Genomic DNA, 15,669 nt, shown 5'->3' on the forward strand with positions numbered 1-15,669 from the left:
TTTAACCACACTGTTTCACAGCGACCTAAAATCTTACTTGACCAAGTATTTTAAAACCTTTGATATTTTTTTTTTTTTAAGATTTTATTTATTTATTTGACAGAGATAGAGACAGCCAACGAGAGAGGGAACACAAGCAGGCGGAGTGGGAGAGGAAGAAGCAGGCTCATAGTGGAGGAGCCTGATGTGGGGCTCGATCCCGGAACGCCGGGATCACGCCCTGAGCCGAAGGCAGGCGCTTAACCGCTGTGCCACCCAGGCGCCCCAAAACCTTTGATATTTTTGACGAACTTCCCCAAATTAAATCCTAAATGAAGTCTAAGAACTAACTTTGAGATTTTTTAGAGGGTCCCTAAAACATCTGAAAAGATTTGTTTTCTCTCCTTGTAAAAAGGGAGATGTGAAACCAAGTAGGTTTATTTGCTATCCTGAATTACATGGGAAGCATTTTCAAAAAAAAAAAAAAAAAAACCTAAGACTTCTTTTCCCCCTCCCCCAAACCAAGACTTCTTTATGTTATTTGTATAGGTATATAAGTGTTCCAGAAACTGTGTATAAAATTCCTAAAGTCCAGTATATCCTGGTATAACAATATTGTCATCATAATTCCAGGTATCATCTTAAAACGTGTGTGACAGAAATAACCAAATTTCCTTGTCAATCCCCTTACAATGAACTCTCATCTGTTCTTTAACAATGGACATTTTCCTTAAGTCTTTTCACTTTCAGATAGTTTCACCCAGATGTTTTCACAAATGTGTTCCTGCAAAGGCACATCATCTTCAAGGCTTCAAAATAAGGACTGTGGCAAACACGGGTTTCTGGTAACTTTAAGATCATAAAAATGAACTGGTTAAGAATTTCCAGAACTAATGGAAAATGTGGATTCAAGCAGAACAAAAATTAATAACATGGGACTGAATGAACTGAGGAGGATGATTATAATTTTTATGACTTCTTACGTGAAATACTGCTAGTTCTTTAATGTTATTTTTCCAGATTTGAGGAAACTTTTTCCCTTAAGCTATGTATGACTTACAATAATTTGGTAGAGTATACCTTCGTGAACAAAGATTAAACATTTACTTTCATCCTCCGATTTCTTCAGCATTTGGAAACTTGAGTATTGTTTTTATGGCAAAATAGTTATTTACATAAGTTCAATGAGAATCCATTCTCTTTGTAACAGGACACGATTGGAAACACCGGTTATATTATCAAGACTTTTACTGTAACTTTGTATTTGAGAGACATGTGCATAGGCTCAGGACTAGAGTGTTTTTAAAAACTGAGGTTGACTTTAAGGAGCCAATAAAGCCCTTGGGAAAAGCTGGCATGGTACCTTATTTACAAGGTTCCAGCAAAGCAGGCTGAAAAAGACCATTTTTGGTCAATCACTAATCTTGCTGCACTTATGCAAATAACCAGGCCAAGTTTAAAGCAAACAAATGACTTTTACTGTGACTGTTTTGGGTACAAAATGGAAATAACCGCAGAGACAAAATGTTTGCCTTTATCTCTACATTAGATTTACCTCTATATTAGATTCTAATCCCATTAATTGCCTCGGAGATTTTGTTATTTACCTGTAACTGAACTGGGCCCTGAATTCCTCCGGTTTCTTACAATATCTGGCTACAACTCCAACTAGTGTTTCCAATTTTCTCCTAACCCTACTGATTCGGAATCACTAAGAACAAAGACTGCCCGTAAGTATCCTTGGAAGGATGTACCAGGTTTCCCTCACTACCCGGATGGCAGCCAAACCTCAGAGATTTGAACCTCGGTTACACAACCTAGCTCATAGCTGAAGAAGTCTCCACCTGACAGGTCCTGAACTCCAGCTGGAAACCTCAAAATCAAATTGACTAGGAAAACAAGTAGCCAACATTGAGGTTCACTGCTTCTCTCCAAGATGCTGGACCAAGACTTCACACTTTAAACCTCAAAGTTCCTTCTTCTCTCTCCTTCCTTTATTCTGGCACTGGCCTGAAAAGATAAGACCATCATCCGTATCTCCCAGGCCACTGTGAAGGAGGGCATCCACCTCCAAACAACTGTTGGAACTGCCACTATGTTCCTGCCTCAGTTTCCCTCCCCTATTTGACCTGACTCCCTAACCATAAGGGTCTGTTTCCACATCTCTGGTTAATACCCCAAAACCCTGGGAACTCTACACTTCTTTGGGTGCAAAGAAAGGAATACAAGTCAAGAGTCACCGGAATAAAACCATCTGTATAATCAAGAAACCCTGAAATGTTATTGGCCTCCATGGCTGTACCAGGACACTTTCACGATTAAAATGAGCTCCCTTTGGCAGGTCTCGATTTCCCGGGTCAGGAATAAATATGAGGCTATGATCAGGAGCGCATCCTTAACTCTAGGAAATATTACAGAATCCACTGCTAATGCAAAACCTGTCCCCAAAACATCCTAGACTCTCCGGCCAAAGTTATTCTTGGTAAGAGGACAGCCCTTGCTTATCTTTTAGCTGAACAAGGAGGTGTCTACGTTGTAGCAAACACCACCTGCTGTGCCTGGATTAACGTGTCCCAGGAAGCTGAAACTCAATGACTGAAGATCACTGAGCAAGTTCCTTAGCTTACAGAGTGACCCCTTTAGCAGAGTCTTTCTCTGAATTACCTGACTTTGGTTTGGGTGTTGGGGAGCATGGCTTCAAAGTGCACTCCAGGCACTGGGAATTATCCTTCTTCTTATAATCACAGTCATCCCCCTGGCACGCTGCATGTATTCTCTCAGAAGCTTTCCAGGCATGTTCGCAACCGCTAACCACCAAGCAAATGAGCTCCCTAAGACTGGAATGCCAGAAAAGGAAGGAAGAAAATGACCCACTAAAAACTGGTGAGCCTGAGGTCGCGACCTGTGAATCCCACCCGAAGGATCAAGAACTGGGAGAACTTCAGACGGTTCGCGGGGAGTGGTGCTCATGCCTTAAAGTCTGATCACATCTCTCAGTTCAGCTAGGTCTGACCAAAGGGGGGCAACTGTTACAAAAATAATAAGAATAATAACAGGCCCAAAATGGAGTCACTTGTGCTCAGCCCCACATCAGCAAGGCAAGACTTAAATCTAATGGCGGTTTCAGCCTCTCCCAGGAATGCAGCCTTTAACCCGTCATTTACCTGATCAGCTCTAGTAAGAAAACCAACAGGTCCCTTCCGGCCCCCTTAGGAAGGTGCTCTGCTAATAAACTTCCTTCTCCCGCCCCCCCTTTCCACCTTTCAAAACCTTTCCTCTTTCCTACAGCTCTTCAGAGCTCCTTTCTACTTGCTAGATGAGATACTGCTCCATTCACGAATCCTTGATTAAAGCCAATTTGATCTATTAATTTACTCAGCTGAATTTCACTGCTTAACAATGATCCCCACACCTATGAAACCCGCGTTACAGGGCACCAACGTGATCCGTAATATTAGCCTCTAATGCCGACCTACGTCATTTCTGAGGCCAAGATTTCGCCTGTTCTCTTCCCCTCGCTCTAACCTTAACTGTACAGATTAAGAGAGTATTATTTACTGGTCAAGAATCCTGGGGAAGAAGGGTTATTTCCACCGTGGTATTGCTAGGGATTGCCCAGTATTTCCGCAGTTTCTGGCTTCTATGTTCTACAAGACTGTTACACGAGTAACTTAGGAATAAACTGTTTAGTATTCAAGCAGAACCCTTGATGTTCAGATCACTGGCAAGTTCAGAGCGCTGGCAATCAAAACTAGGTTGTGCTACAGTAATTACTATGAAAAACTTTCAGCGCTTCATATTAAAGAATAGAATAACATGATCCTTCCACCTCTTCTACACCTTAGAGTGTGTTCAACATGGCAATTATCTCCGTTCAAGAAGCAGAGTTTAAAACGCACTGAAACTCAATTATACCCATGACTTTTTAAACATACACTTCAAAAGGCAGGTTTCATCACATTCAAATCGCTGAACAAAATCTTTTCCCCAACTTATAAAACATAGATTTTTATCCCTCTCCCACGAGACCCCTTCATGTATAAAAACGATTTCTTTTTAGCTCCTGGACCCACTTTTTTTTTTTTTTTTTTTTTGCTTTATTAAAACAGAGGGAAGGCCGGAGCCAGGATGAAAGACAAAGAGAGATCCCATCTGATAAAGCCAGTTCCAAGGGCGGCTCTTCCAGACGTCCTGGGACGCCCAGCCTCGAACTGCCACCATTTTAAAAAACCAGATCACACACTTGTTAACTAAAAACACATTACTTTGCGACTTTTAAAAATGCAAAGGAACTAGGAGTAGTAGATTTATGATTTAAGTGCTTGTGGCTAAAATAGCTTTCCAATTATCAGGGGCCTCTTAGGAAGAACAAGAATGCATTATGTGTTAATGACCACAACCAGGGGTCCCTTCTTGACTCTTTTGTCAGAACCCGAACAGATCTTCCCCGCAGCTTCACCATTAACATGTCTGCTTCCTGTCAGCCCACTCAGAGATAATGTCATTTATCTCAGGGAGGCACAAGCCCAGTCATTAGCTTCTATAAAAGACCTCAAACAAAGGCCGGATACCGTTTCACCCAGGGCTCTCGGTAAGCCCAGAAACCAAGCTTAGTGTCTAAAAAGTCAAGGACTCAAAAGTTATCATTGTGAAAAGAATATTTTCCTCATTATCAACCATCCTAGATACAGCTCGGAAGGAGAGGAAGGGCTCTGCAGAGTCAACACCAGTCCAAAGTGCTATCACATGCAATTAGATTACCCGATAAACGCTGACCAGAGTGAGCCTGGGAGAGCCTTTGCCCCTCCTGCCTCCAGGGGGAAAACTGACAGAATAATTCAGGTACCGGCTAAATAGCGCGATCTTTGAAGAACTGACCCCTCATTGTGATTGCCTGCAGGAACTGAATAACCATTAGAAAGTGCTCAATGGCTGGGCTTCTGGAAATCTTTTAAAGAAAAGTGGAACTGGTTAAAATAAATGTAGGAACATGTGTTTTCACAGTGTTGCTCATATTACTGCAATTTCAAGTTTCTATGAAGTACCAGGTGAACTTTTTTAAATTAAAAAAACACACACACACGCACAGACACAGTCAAAATTGGAGCAAATCTCAGCCATTCAATCCTTGTTTTTCAAGCTGAAAACGAAGAACAGATGGTAGTTTCCACGTTGTTTGAATCTGGTTATTGAACACCTCTGCGGTTAGGGAGATTTCTGCTTAGCACTTTCAGCATACATTTCATTTACTAACTATAAAATGCTGCTTAGGAAAAATAAGTCTTTATAACACTCTAATTAAAACCATCTTGCAGGGCCAAGCAATTTCACTGGAAGAGCATTCTTAACCTGCTGACATTTGGACAATGACTCCGCGCCCCACTCCCTTTTTTTTTTTTTCCAGACTATGTGCAAAGTTATTAAAAGTCGCTAAACATCACTTATCTCCTTTTAACGGAATCTTGATCTGTTGTGTGTATTTTTTCTTTTCTCCTCTCTCCAGCACACCCGCTACGTTTCAAATACTACTGATAGGCTTGGCCACCCAAATCCTCCCAAGTTCCTGGGGTTCTCATGGAAAACTTGCTGGAGGGAAAGGAGGGCCTCTGCATCCACCTCAAAAAGCCCTGTCACCCTCTGAGGCAGTTTTCTTGAAAAGTAAGGAGCGGATCAACGCTGATGGGGAGCCAGCCTTAGTTTCCAACGTTTTTAACCGCTGAATCCCTTATGTAGCTTTCAAAACAGTTTGCTGTCCAACAACAATGGACTTTGTTCTTTAATTATAGCAAGTGACCTTTCTGCCCTTTTATTTCACAGTAGATAAACTGCACTCTCTAAGTGGGGACGCCAGATTTGGGGGGAGGGGGGCGGAGAGGGGAGAGGCAGGCATATTGTCCACAAAACTCATTAATCAAAATATGTTCTTAAACTGCTCACACTCACTCAGAAAATGTGCCAGAATTCCCTAGTGAAGTGTAAAAGCCTTCTCCAAGAGAATAAAAGAAAATGAATGATATCCCTTATAGACAGGTCCATTTGTAGACACCACCTTTAGGCTGTTAAGGACCGGCTTAATGAAAGCAATATGCTATCAGAGAAGGAATTCTCTTTCCCAAGTATGTACTGAGTAGTCAGAACCCTCAGACACGACTGTAAGCTCTCCTGCGCCTTTCATGTCTATTTAAGTATTAGGTGTTTTTAAGAATTCTCCAATGTAGTTGAGAATTTTCTGGCGATCAAATAAAACCACGTACCCTATTTAGCCCGGCCAAGTGCCTGTGTCTGATAAGTCAAACCTGTAAGACGCTAAGGAGAGCCTCCACACAAGCTTTTATGCTAGAAAAGAAAGGAGGGGGAAGGTGGAGAAGCAGGTTTTAACAACCCAAAGCCAACCCGTCAAATCTACTTATTCAGACATGTCACTGGTGGCTTAACCACAAAATGGGCTATAGAAATATAGCTCAAACATCTTAGAATTATGGCATGTTTTGATTTTGTTCACGTATTAAGGGAGTGGCGACTTTTACAACATACTTGTGGTTTCCACATAAAGGAGTAGAACACTCATTGATTTAATTAGGTTTCATAAGGTCCAATTTATCATGTTTTACATGACTTTGTGTAGTGTAGAAACCGAATAAACAGACCAAAAATAGACATTTAAGCATGCTGTGAAAATTAACCGGTGACAGCAAGTCTTATGAATCTCCTGTGAAACCTTTCAACGGGGGGGGGGGGGGAGAACCCCGAAGAAAAGCAAAGCGCTCGCACATCCACCCCCCACTTCCTTGGGTTTTCACGTTCGGCCCCTCCTGAGCCACGTCTGATCGCTGAAAATTAATCATCTTCACTTTGGAGACACTTACTCTCCACCGACCCAGAATATCAAGCAAGGCGGAAATTAACACGTTATACAAACGTCAAAAAACCTTTCTCAAAAGATGCCTCAGGGCAGAAACACTTCGTCAGGTGAAGCGCGTCCTGCCTGGACCTCCTAAAAAGGCAGCCCCTCTCGCTAGGAAGCGGTCCCTAAACTGAGGTCTCGCCTTCCCATCCACGAGTTAGTGGAACCGGAGTGACTTTCCCGGGGTGGCACGTGTGCAAGGGAGTGCCATCTCCGTGTGGCAAGGAGGCAAGCAAGCCTTCGGAGAAGTCGTTCTGGGGTGGGGGTGGGGGTGGGGTGAGGGTGGGGGAGGGGTGGGGTAGAGGTGGGGGAGGGCAGGGGAAGGGCGGGAAGGAGAGCCTAAGGAACAGCGTTCCCGAGCCAACACCCCCCCCCCCCCCCGGTTGACGGAGAATGGCCAACGCGGCAGGATTCAAGCCCCTGGGAGCCAGCCCTGAGGGGCCCCTGTGCCAACACCCGCGGCTGGCCCACGGCTGGCGGAGGGCGGTGGGCTTGCATCTGAATGCGCTGCGCTGTCTCCCTGCCTCCCCTCCTCCACCCCGGCCCGGCCCCATCACGACTTGTTTGCTCTTCATTTCTGTAATTCGCATTATCGCATTTATACCGCTCTGACTGAAGATGAGTTGCATGTATATGAATAATTTAATTCTTCCATTCTTTATCCAGTTTCCTCTGTGACTGGAAAGTGAAAAGAACACAAAAACTGGAGAACCGACACCATGCTCTAATCTCAGTTGCCATGACAGCAGCCTTTGAGATACTGAAATGTTCCGATTGCCAGCTAAACAAAATTGTTGAATGTGAACATTTGGCTGGAAGATTAAAAGGCTAAGGGGAATGCAAAAGGGCAGTACCTCCCACATTCCAGGCAGCACTGAATCCAATGAAATGCCTCTGACTCCTTAACCACAGCCATTGTGAGCGCTGGATTAGGGCAATTCATCAAGATAGTTAGAGCAGATTAGAAGTGCAATTTGAAGACTACTGGCAACAGAAGTAAATGCCCTACTGTACTAAGTAATAAGAAGATTTCAGAACGCCTTTTAGCAGAAATTATGTGCAACTACACGAGGAAATGTAAGACTCGAAACCTGGGATTTTTAAAACTGCATTTCGGTTCATCAGTGTACAAAGCTGTGTGACCCAAGGTATGTGAATAAAAGAAGCATCTGGAGGCTCTGGGGGATTTGGGCGTCGTCCGCCCTTTAATGTACCTTCTACGACTTCTAAAACCATAAAATCAGAACTTTCTTCCTGCCCTCCCACTTCAATCCTGAACCCACGACCACAAGAAAAGTGTGAAGACAGAGCAATGAGTAACTGGCCACGGAAATAATCACCCAAAGACATCTGACAGTTCTGATCAAGTTAGACATCAAAAAGAAATTGAGTTATTTCATAAGCAGATTTCCAAACAACCATGCCATAAACCACAGGATATGAGTTTTGCTTCTGCAAAGCACAACCTGCAGGATTACTCTAAAGGCTGATTTTATTTAAAAAAAAGCATTACTCACACCCCCAGCTCAGTCCCAAACTGCCCGGTGGACAGAGCCCCTTCCGTCCTGGGACGCTATTCAACGCATGACCATCACCAGACCAGTAAGTCACAGGCCTCCAGGACCAAACGGCACAGCCCCCGGGGGCAGTTTTTCAAAGGCAGTCTCTAATGAGACTTTAAGACAATGACAGCGATGGCAGGAAGGTTCCACGTTGCTTAAATCAAGGATCCCCCGTGACTCAAATGCCACACAAAATTCTCATCCCCTCTGGCCGTTGCCCCACCTCAGGGACACCAATCCGCCCAGTCTGTTACACTTTTCTTACCAACCTTTCCACTCCCTAGGCAAGCCAGAAATCCAAGGGCTAACACGCTGAACTCTCCAGCTAAGAACGGGGCAAGGGAACCAGGGTAGAGTCCTAGAAACCACCAAAACCATTCCAGTCTTTCTACACAGTTAAGAAACCAATGACCCCAGGACGCCAAGCCTGGGGTTTTTAATTCAGGACCTGTAACAGGAACCCATCCAAGGAGGATACCCTTTGGCAGAACTATTTTGGAGAAAGTCACGAAAAGAGAGACAGGTTGAGGGAAGAGCGTAAATGAGAATCCTCAACATAACCTCTTCCAGGGAGGGAACGTGAACCCTGCACCTAAGGACACGTTACCAGAAATACTAGGGCGGGCAGATTAAAACTAAGACAGCTCTCCTTAGGGGAGGAACCAGGACACGAGTCAAGCGGGTCCAGGAGCAGGTTTGCTAATAAAAGCACACCACCACCGGCTGGCTGGCCAGGAGCCCCGGTTCAGGGCTGAAGGCACCTGGAACACCCAGGCCCTCCCAGCTGGGGCCCCGGACACTTTGCACCCGCCCGCGGCGGCGGCAGCAGCAGAAACCAGAGCTGAAGGGTGCACCCGAGTCAGCTCCCCCATTCCGAATTTCCACGGAAGGGAGGCACCCAACAGAAACCTCACAAAGAACCAGGAAGCACGAAGAAGTAAGCGTGAGGCACACAGAGGCACACACCCCCCCAACACACACCCACACAAATGCACACAAAGAGGAAAGTGGGAAATCTAGGAAGGCGACTTGATCCTACCTTCTCCGTTTTCAGTTTCTTGATTCGCCTGTGGCTCTCCTCCTCCTCCTCTTCCTTCTTTACCAACATAGAGTTTCCCATGAGCCCTGAATCCGGGGCACTTTTGCTAACTTCCCCAGCAGCCGCGACGCTGCCACTCCCAGAGCCCCCGCAGTGGAAGGGGCTCGCGCCACCTCCATTGCTCTTGGCCCCAAAGCCATAGAGGTGCCCCCCGGAAGGGGCCTGGCTGCCACTGCCATTCTGGTGGCCCTGAAGCAGGTCGTGCTTGTCCTTCCTGGATTTCCCCGCATCCTTATCCCGCTTGGCGCCTCGGCTGCTCTGGCTTTTACCTGGCTTCTCCTCTTTGCTTTTCCCACAGGAGGCCGCCCCCGCGGTGGCAGTGGAGGGGCCGGTGCCGGTACTACTGCCGTTGGGGTTGCCGCCGCCGCCGCCGCCGCTCACACTTTGACCCAGCGCTGAATTCATGCCAGTTGCCTCTCCAGGGCGCCCTTGGACTTCCTGCCTCTTGCCAGTGCCGCTGATCTCGGGAATCCCATACAAGGCAGCAGAAGGCAGAGATTTATTAGCATCCTTAGAAGTTTTACTCCTTTTCACTTTTGATTTGCTGGTCTCTTTGTGTGAATTCCCCTGGGGAGCGGAGGGCTGAACAGAAGCAAATTTTAGGCCATCAGCTAAGGCTGCGGTAGCACCGGCCCCACTGGAGGCCAGACCTCCACAATCCTTCGAGTTGCTGCTGCTAGTGGCGTTGGTGGAATTATTCATCTCAAATTTCTGTCTGTCCTTCTCCAAATCAGCGTCCAAATCAATTATTAAATTTCCAACCCCGATTTCCCAATCATCACCACTGTCATAAGTATCAACCGTATTTGGATCCACACCTTTGCCTGCAGTAGAAATGTTCACTGACATCCTGAAGATGGGCTCTCTAGAATAAAAATCCGATGAACTTTCCTTTGGAGATGAGGGGACATTCGTTTAGCTCCGCTGGGCTTTCTCTTAAAAAAAAAAAAAAAAAATCTTCTAATCTTCCTCTTCTTTTTCCTGCCCCAGGAATGTGTCCACAGATTTTACACCCTTCAGTCCAGGTCCACCTTTTCCTGTGAAGGGGGGAAAAGTCGAATATTTCTTGTCTGGGTGTTACCAGAATAAAAAACGATTAATACTGGGGAGTCAGTAAGGGGTACAGGGAAGGATGGACAGGAAGGTGGCTCATATATTGTCTCCACAGTCAGGTCTAAAGGAAAATAACCAAACCCAAAAAACTTACGACAGTAAGCATCTTAACAGTAGCTTTAAAAAAAAAAAAATCCCTTTATCAACAACACAAGGATAAGCACTTTTTAAAAGGCATTAAGATATCTTAGAGATCTGTGTCAAGTCCAGGAAGGTTTAAAAAAAAAGTTTAGGATTTTTTTTTTCATACATGTGATATTTCAACCCCAGAAACACAGCCTAAACACTCAGACAAGAGGGAGGAACACAGCTTTAAACATCCCCAAACATGTCCTAGATCTTGCGATTTCAAAGACCAGACCCTGGAAGTTCTCTGAGGCTAGTTTCAGAATGATGTTTCTAAATTTTCCTTATTTCTAATTTTATTACTTCTTTTTACAAATCATCTGGACAATCTGTTTTTTGTTCCCAGTAAGGAACAGGAAAAACAAGTAACTACCCACCCCCCACAAACACATACCCTCTCTTCCCCAACAGTTTATACAATTTTATTTTTGAAATACACACACACGTCTTTAAGAGCATTTCTCTATAGAAAACAGTCCTAAATAAAAGGCTGAATACCTGCCTTTTGAGGAAAAAAAAATACATATAAACAATTCTACCGTATTCCTAGGTCACAGACTTGCTCAATCTGTTAAATATGGTGCCACTGACTGTACGGGGGAAACTGATTAAGACATGCACTTTAAGTAGTCTGCCCAAGGTGGCCTCAATGACCACAAATGAGTGTGTGTTTGACAAAGATCAGTTAAAATGGTTTTTAAAGGGATCAGCCCCTTTTAACAGTTGATTGTCGAGAAAAATAAATAAATATACATACACACACACACACACACACACACACACACACTGCTTACCTTTAATCCTTTATCATTTTTTAATTAGGCCAGCAAATCAAAATGCCTTTCCCACTCCACTCGGCAAACAAGCCTGTGCCTCATTTTACTTAAACACCAAATGATCAAGAAGGAAGAAACCAAATAACACATCTCAGCCAGAATAATCACTCGATAACATTATTCCACCTCCCCACCCCCCTTTTGGCAAACGGATCAGGAGTCCTTTTCTCCTTAAAAAATGTGTCACTGTACGGCTGGAAGATAATGTTTCACATTCACAACAGAAGTACCAAAGGGGTTTTTTCCTCTTAACAAGCATCGAGAATAATAGTTAAAAAGAGAGAGAGAGAGAAGAGAGAGAGAAAGAGCTTAGAGAAAAAAGTTTTCCCAACTTCTCATTCCGCCTTCAGTTCCAGACTTCAGAGTCACCGTGATCAGTAAGTAATGATCCCATGTAGCAAACCTACAGGCGTCCGCTAGTAACAAGACAGAATGTGCTAACATCGGGATAAATTAGTGAAAGGGAAGAAAGAATAAGAAGAAACGACTGAAAATCTGGGCTGGATTCCGCCTGTTAGTCGGGAAGTGGCATTTTTCCGCCCGTCCTGACAGATTTGATTTCTTGAACTAACTTAAGAGGAAAGGAGGGGGAAGACGAGGGGGAGGGGGAGGAGTAGAGAGGAGGGGGAGGGGGAGGAAGAAAGTGTAGGATGAGAAGCCCAGCAAGAGGAGAAAAAGAAAGGTGTGGAGGGGGAGGGGAGCAGATGATTCAGTGAGCTGATAAACCAGTTACAACAGCATTCGCTCGGGGCGGGGGGCGGTGGGAGGTGGGGTGAGGAAAATAACGGCGTTTAAAATTGGTTCAGTCTTCGAAACCCAAAGGATGTGATGTTTTCCTGTTTTATGTTGTTTTAAGAAAAAGGAACCTAGTTCCTAGTATAGTCCCCAGGGGGGGGGGGGAAATCCGCTGTCGCTCAAGCCAATCAGTCATGTGGTAATTCGATAATTAGAGTAAAAAAAAAAAAAAAAGATTTTTTTTTTAAAGACGACCTTTTTCAGGACAGTTTTTCCCATTGATAGTCGCAGCAAACGGTGCGTCTCCCTTCTATTTATTTTTCTCTCCTCCTCTCTCGCCCACCCCCTCCTGTGTTTAGTCAGATGGCCCCGGAGCTTGGCTTAGTATTTTTAATTAGCTGGCGTTTGGAAGCTAAAAGCAGTAATGAATTGTTGATGGATTGGAAGTGGAGAGTCGCTTTGCTGGAAATGTCGGGGCTGGGAGAGGGGGATGGGCGAGTTAGCAACAACCAACCATCTAAAAGGAGCGATTTTGTTACAGTGCAAGCCTTTCACATCACGTGAGGATCAAGGGCTCAATTGGTTGTCGTGAGAACAAAAATGGTGACAAGCGTATCAAGAAAATACTGATCTGGTCTTTAAAAAAAAGCTGAAGGTCTCTCCCCTCCCCCTGCGCACACTCCCCCCCCCCCCGCCGCCACCCCGCGCCCCCACCCCCCTGCAGTGGGCGCAGTTACAAGTTATGAATGTGAAACATTTCTCGCAGATCTAGGCTCTCGGAAGTTCGAAGGAGTGAAATGTAATGAGCACAAGAGCAAAGCAGATGTTTTAAAGAAACACCTTATAAACCTTTCCTCAACTTATCTCCAATTTGTCGGCTTTCCCGAGGGGCCAGGGATGGGGACGCCCAGAAGAGGGGGGAGGGCACCTCCAAGCTACTTGGGTTTTAGGGACCCCCTCATGTCTTAAACAAAGAAAAACATTTTGCTAGCTCCCAAGCCAGGTCCTGTAATAAACACACCATTGTTACTCTATTTGTGGGTTTGTTTGGGTTGGGTGGGGTTTTTTCCCCCCTTAACGGTGTTTTTGCTGCTTGCTTTTTTAAGGAGGTGGAAAATGGTAATTATAACCATTACATGTAATGGGTGACTATTCCCTTGTTTAATATTAAATTATTGGGCACTAGGATGTGGCAAGAGACAGAAATCGGTTTGTTCTGCCCTTGCCCCCATTTTCCTGGCTCGGTTTGGAAGAGGGTCTTGCCCAGCTAGGACAGGAGAGGGAGGGGGCGAGGCAGCTAGGGAATGGACACTGCAGATCAGGATATGTAACTGTGTCACTTTTATTCTCCTTGGGTTACAGCCCAAAAGGTAATTTACTCTAAGTTACCCCGAGTGCCCAGTCAAGCTTATTTTGTGTGAAGAAGTTACAAATGCTTCACCCTCCACTGAATAAAATTCACCCTTCTTGGGTTGTTGTTCTCAATGCAAAAGCCAAACCCTGTAACTAGTTCCTCATTTCAATGCATAAAACTCGCACATTCCCCTGCATGAAGTCCCCGCTAAGTGCTATATAGAGACACACCACGCAACCGTACTTACGGTCTGTATTGGATCGAGTTGACCTTTTCCTTCTAACTGCATTGAATGTGTTTGGTTGCAGCCGCTTTATTTTGGAAATTATAATCTCTTCAACAAATTTATTATTAAAGAAGATGGACCATCAAATGTCACAGACCGTCCTGTGTATTTTTTTATAAAAGCAAAAATTAAAATTAAAAAAAAAAAAAGAAAAGAAAAATCCCCCTGGTGCACACACACCACAAGCTTGTTCTGCAACACTGAAATCAGGACTGAAACACAACACACACACAGGGGGAGTGGAGCAAAAGGAGCTCTCAGCCTCTATACCTGAAAGGGACTTTTCTTTGTTCCCATTGCCCTTTCGCATCGGGCCAATCAGAGAGCAGCTTTTATGAAACTGGGCTCTCTCATTGGCTAGCTGCTTTCTCTTGGCTACTGTAGGGGGTTGAGATATACACACGTATAAAACACACAGAGAGCGGGTGGGGGTGCAGTGGGGGGTGGTTGTGGAGACAAAGCGTTTTATTTTCCAACCAGATTGGGGTTGAGGAACCTCCTGCAGTAACGAAGGGGGAAAAAATGGTGCGCCCGTTTCAATGACTACATCATTCACATAAAACACTTATTTATTAAAACAAATCTCAAACAGGCTGCGAGGAAAGGATGTCGGTAAATACAAGTTTGATTGTGTTATCTTGGGGGAAATAATGTATGTGATCGCTCGGTGGCAGAGGGAAGCCAAATGAGCCGCTAGCGCGCAGCAAGGAGAAAAGGGGAGGCTGGCTGTGTGGAAATGACTGAGAGCGATTTTGCTGGCTTCCCTTCCTTGTGGCAAGGACTCGGCAGCGCAAACTCCCAAGACTGATTTTCCGTACTGCAGCTTCTGGCTTTCAACCCTCCCCCACCACTTTGCCCTTCTTCCAATTTTTCCCCCCGTTGTCTCTCTTTTTACTCGCTGATTAAATAAGAAAAATCGATCTGGGGGTAAAGGCGGTGGTGGGGAAACAAGTAACCCTTTTGTTTCCAGTCTTCTGGTCTACAAGCACTTCAGTGTGAACGCTGGCAACCATTTAACCACCACTACGTGAACAGTTCTTCCCCGGAATTTGTAACAAATCTTTTCCACCTGGTGCTAGGCTGCTCCAAAAAAATTAAAAAATAAAAGAAGGTCCCAGCCAACCATATTTAACACCTCGGGCCAGCCTCATTTTTTACATAATCGATTCGTGGGAGATAAATATACTAGAAAGATTAACCCGTTAAGCAGTTCCAGTGTGCGTTTTTAAACAGAAAGATTGTCAGAGTTCCCCTTCCCCCAAATCTTTAACCCCATCTTGGGGAAAGGGGGGTGCCAGTGTCCTCTGACTGCTACTCGGTTCAATCCCCCAGGAATACAGAAATATTTGAGAGTTTATTATAGGACGAATGCCAGCAACCAAGTTAATGGGACTCTGAGGTCACAGGATAAGAGAGGTTATATAAAATAACAAGTTCAGTATTGTAACAGCTAATATACTTAATGTGTGTGTGTATATATATATATATAGCCTTTAAAGCACTTTTATTTTTAATTTTTCACTGTTATTTGCCATTACTTTTAGAAGTTACAATGTGGAGATTTTAAAGTCAAAGTGTGATCTGAGTTTCATTGAAAGTATCATGATCCCAAGCATTAAAGATCCAGCACTACTGTAATTTCCACGTGACAACTGCAATGTGGGAATGTGTCTTC

General features: G+C 44.6%; 1 protein-coding gene across 14 annotated transcripts in view; it reads right to left on the reverse strand.

Annotated features, from left to right (window-relative positions):
• The window catches only part of ZNF608 (zinc finger protein 608), a 745,410-nt gene extending 731,308 nt beyond the window's left edge, over positions 1-14,102 (reverse strand). For 9 of the 14 annotated variants that reach the window (XM_057306989.1, XM_057306988.1, XM_057306985.1 and 6 more), the window contains exon 1: positions 9,485-12,512. In XM_057306989.1, the coding sequence (XP_057162972.1) occupies positions 9,485-10,393 (909 nt within the window). In that variant the 5' untranslated portion in view covers positions 10,394-12,512. Of the gene's footprint in view, positions 1-9,484; positions 12,514-13,955 lie in introns of those variants that run through there. The other 5 variants (XM_057306984.1, XM_057306986.1, XM_057306979.1 and 2 more) reach the window with 5 other exon arrangements.
• Between the last annotated feature and the right edge of the window lie 1,567 nt (positions 14,103-15,669).

This window comes from Ursus arctos, unplaced genomic scaffold (genome assembly GCF_023065955.2).
Source record: "Ursus arctos isolate Adak ecotype North America unplaced genomic scaffold, UrsArc2.0 scaffold_5, whole genome shotgun sequence".
Taxonomy (NCBI): Eukaryota; Metazoa; Chordata; class Mammalia; order Carnivora; family Ursidae; genus Ursus; species Ursus arctos.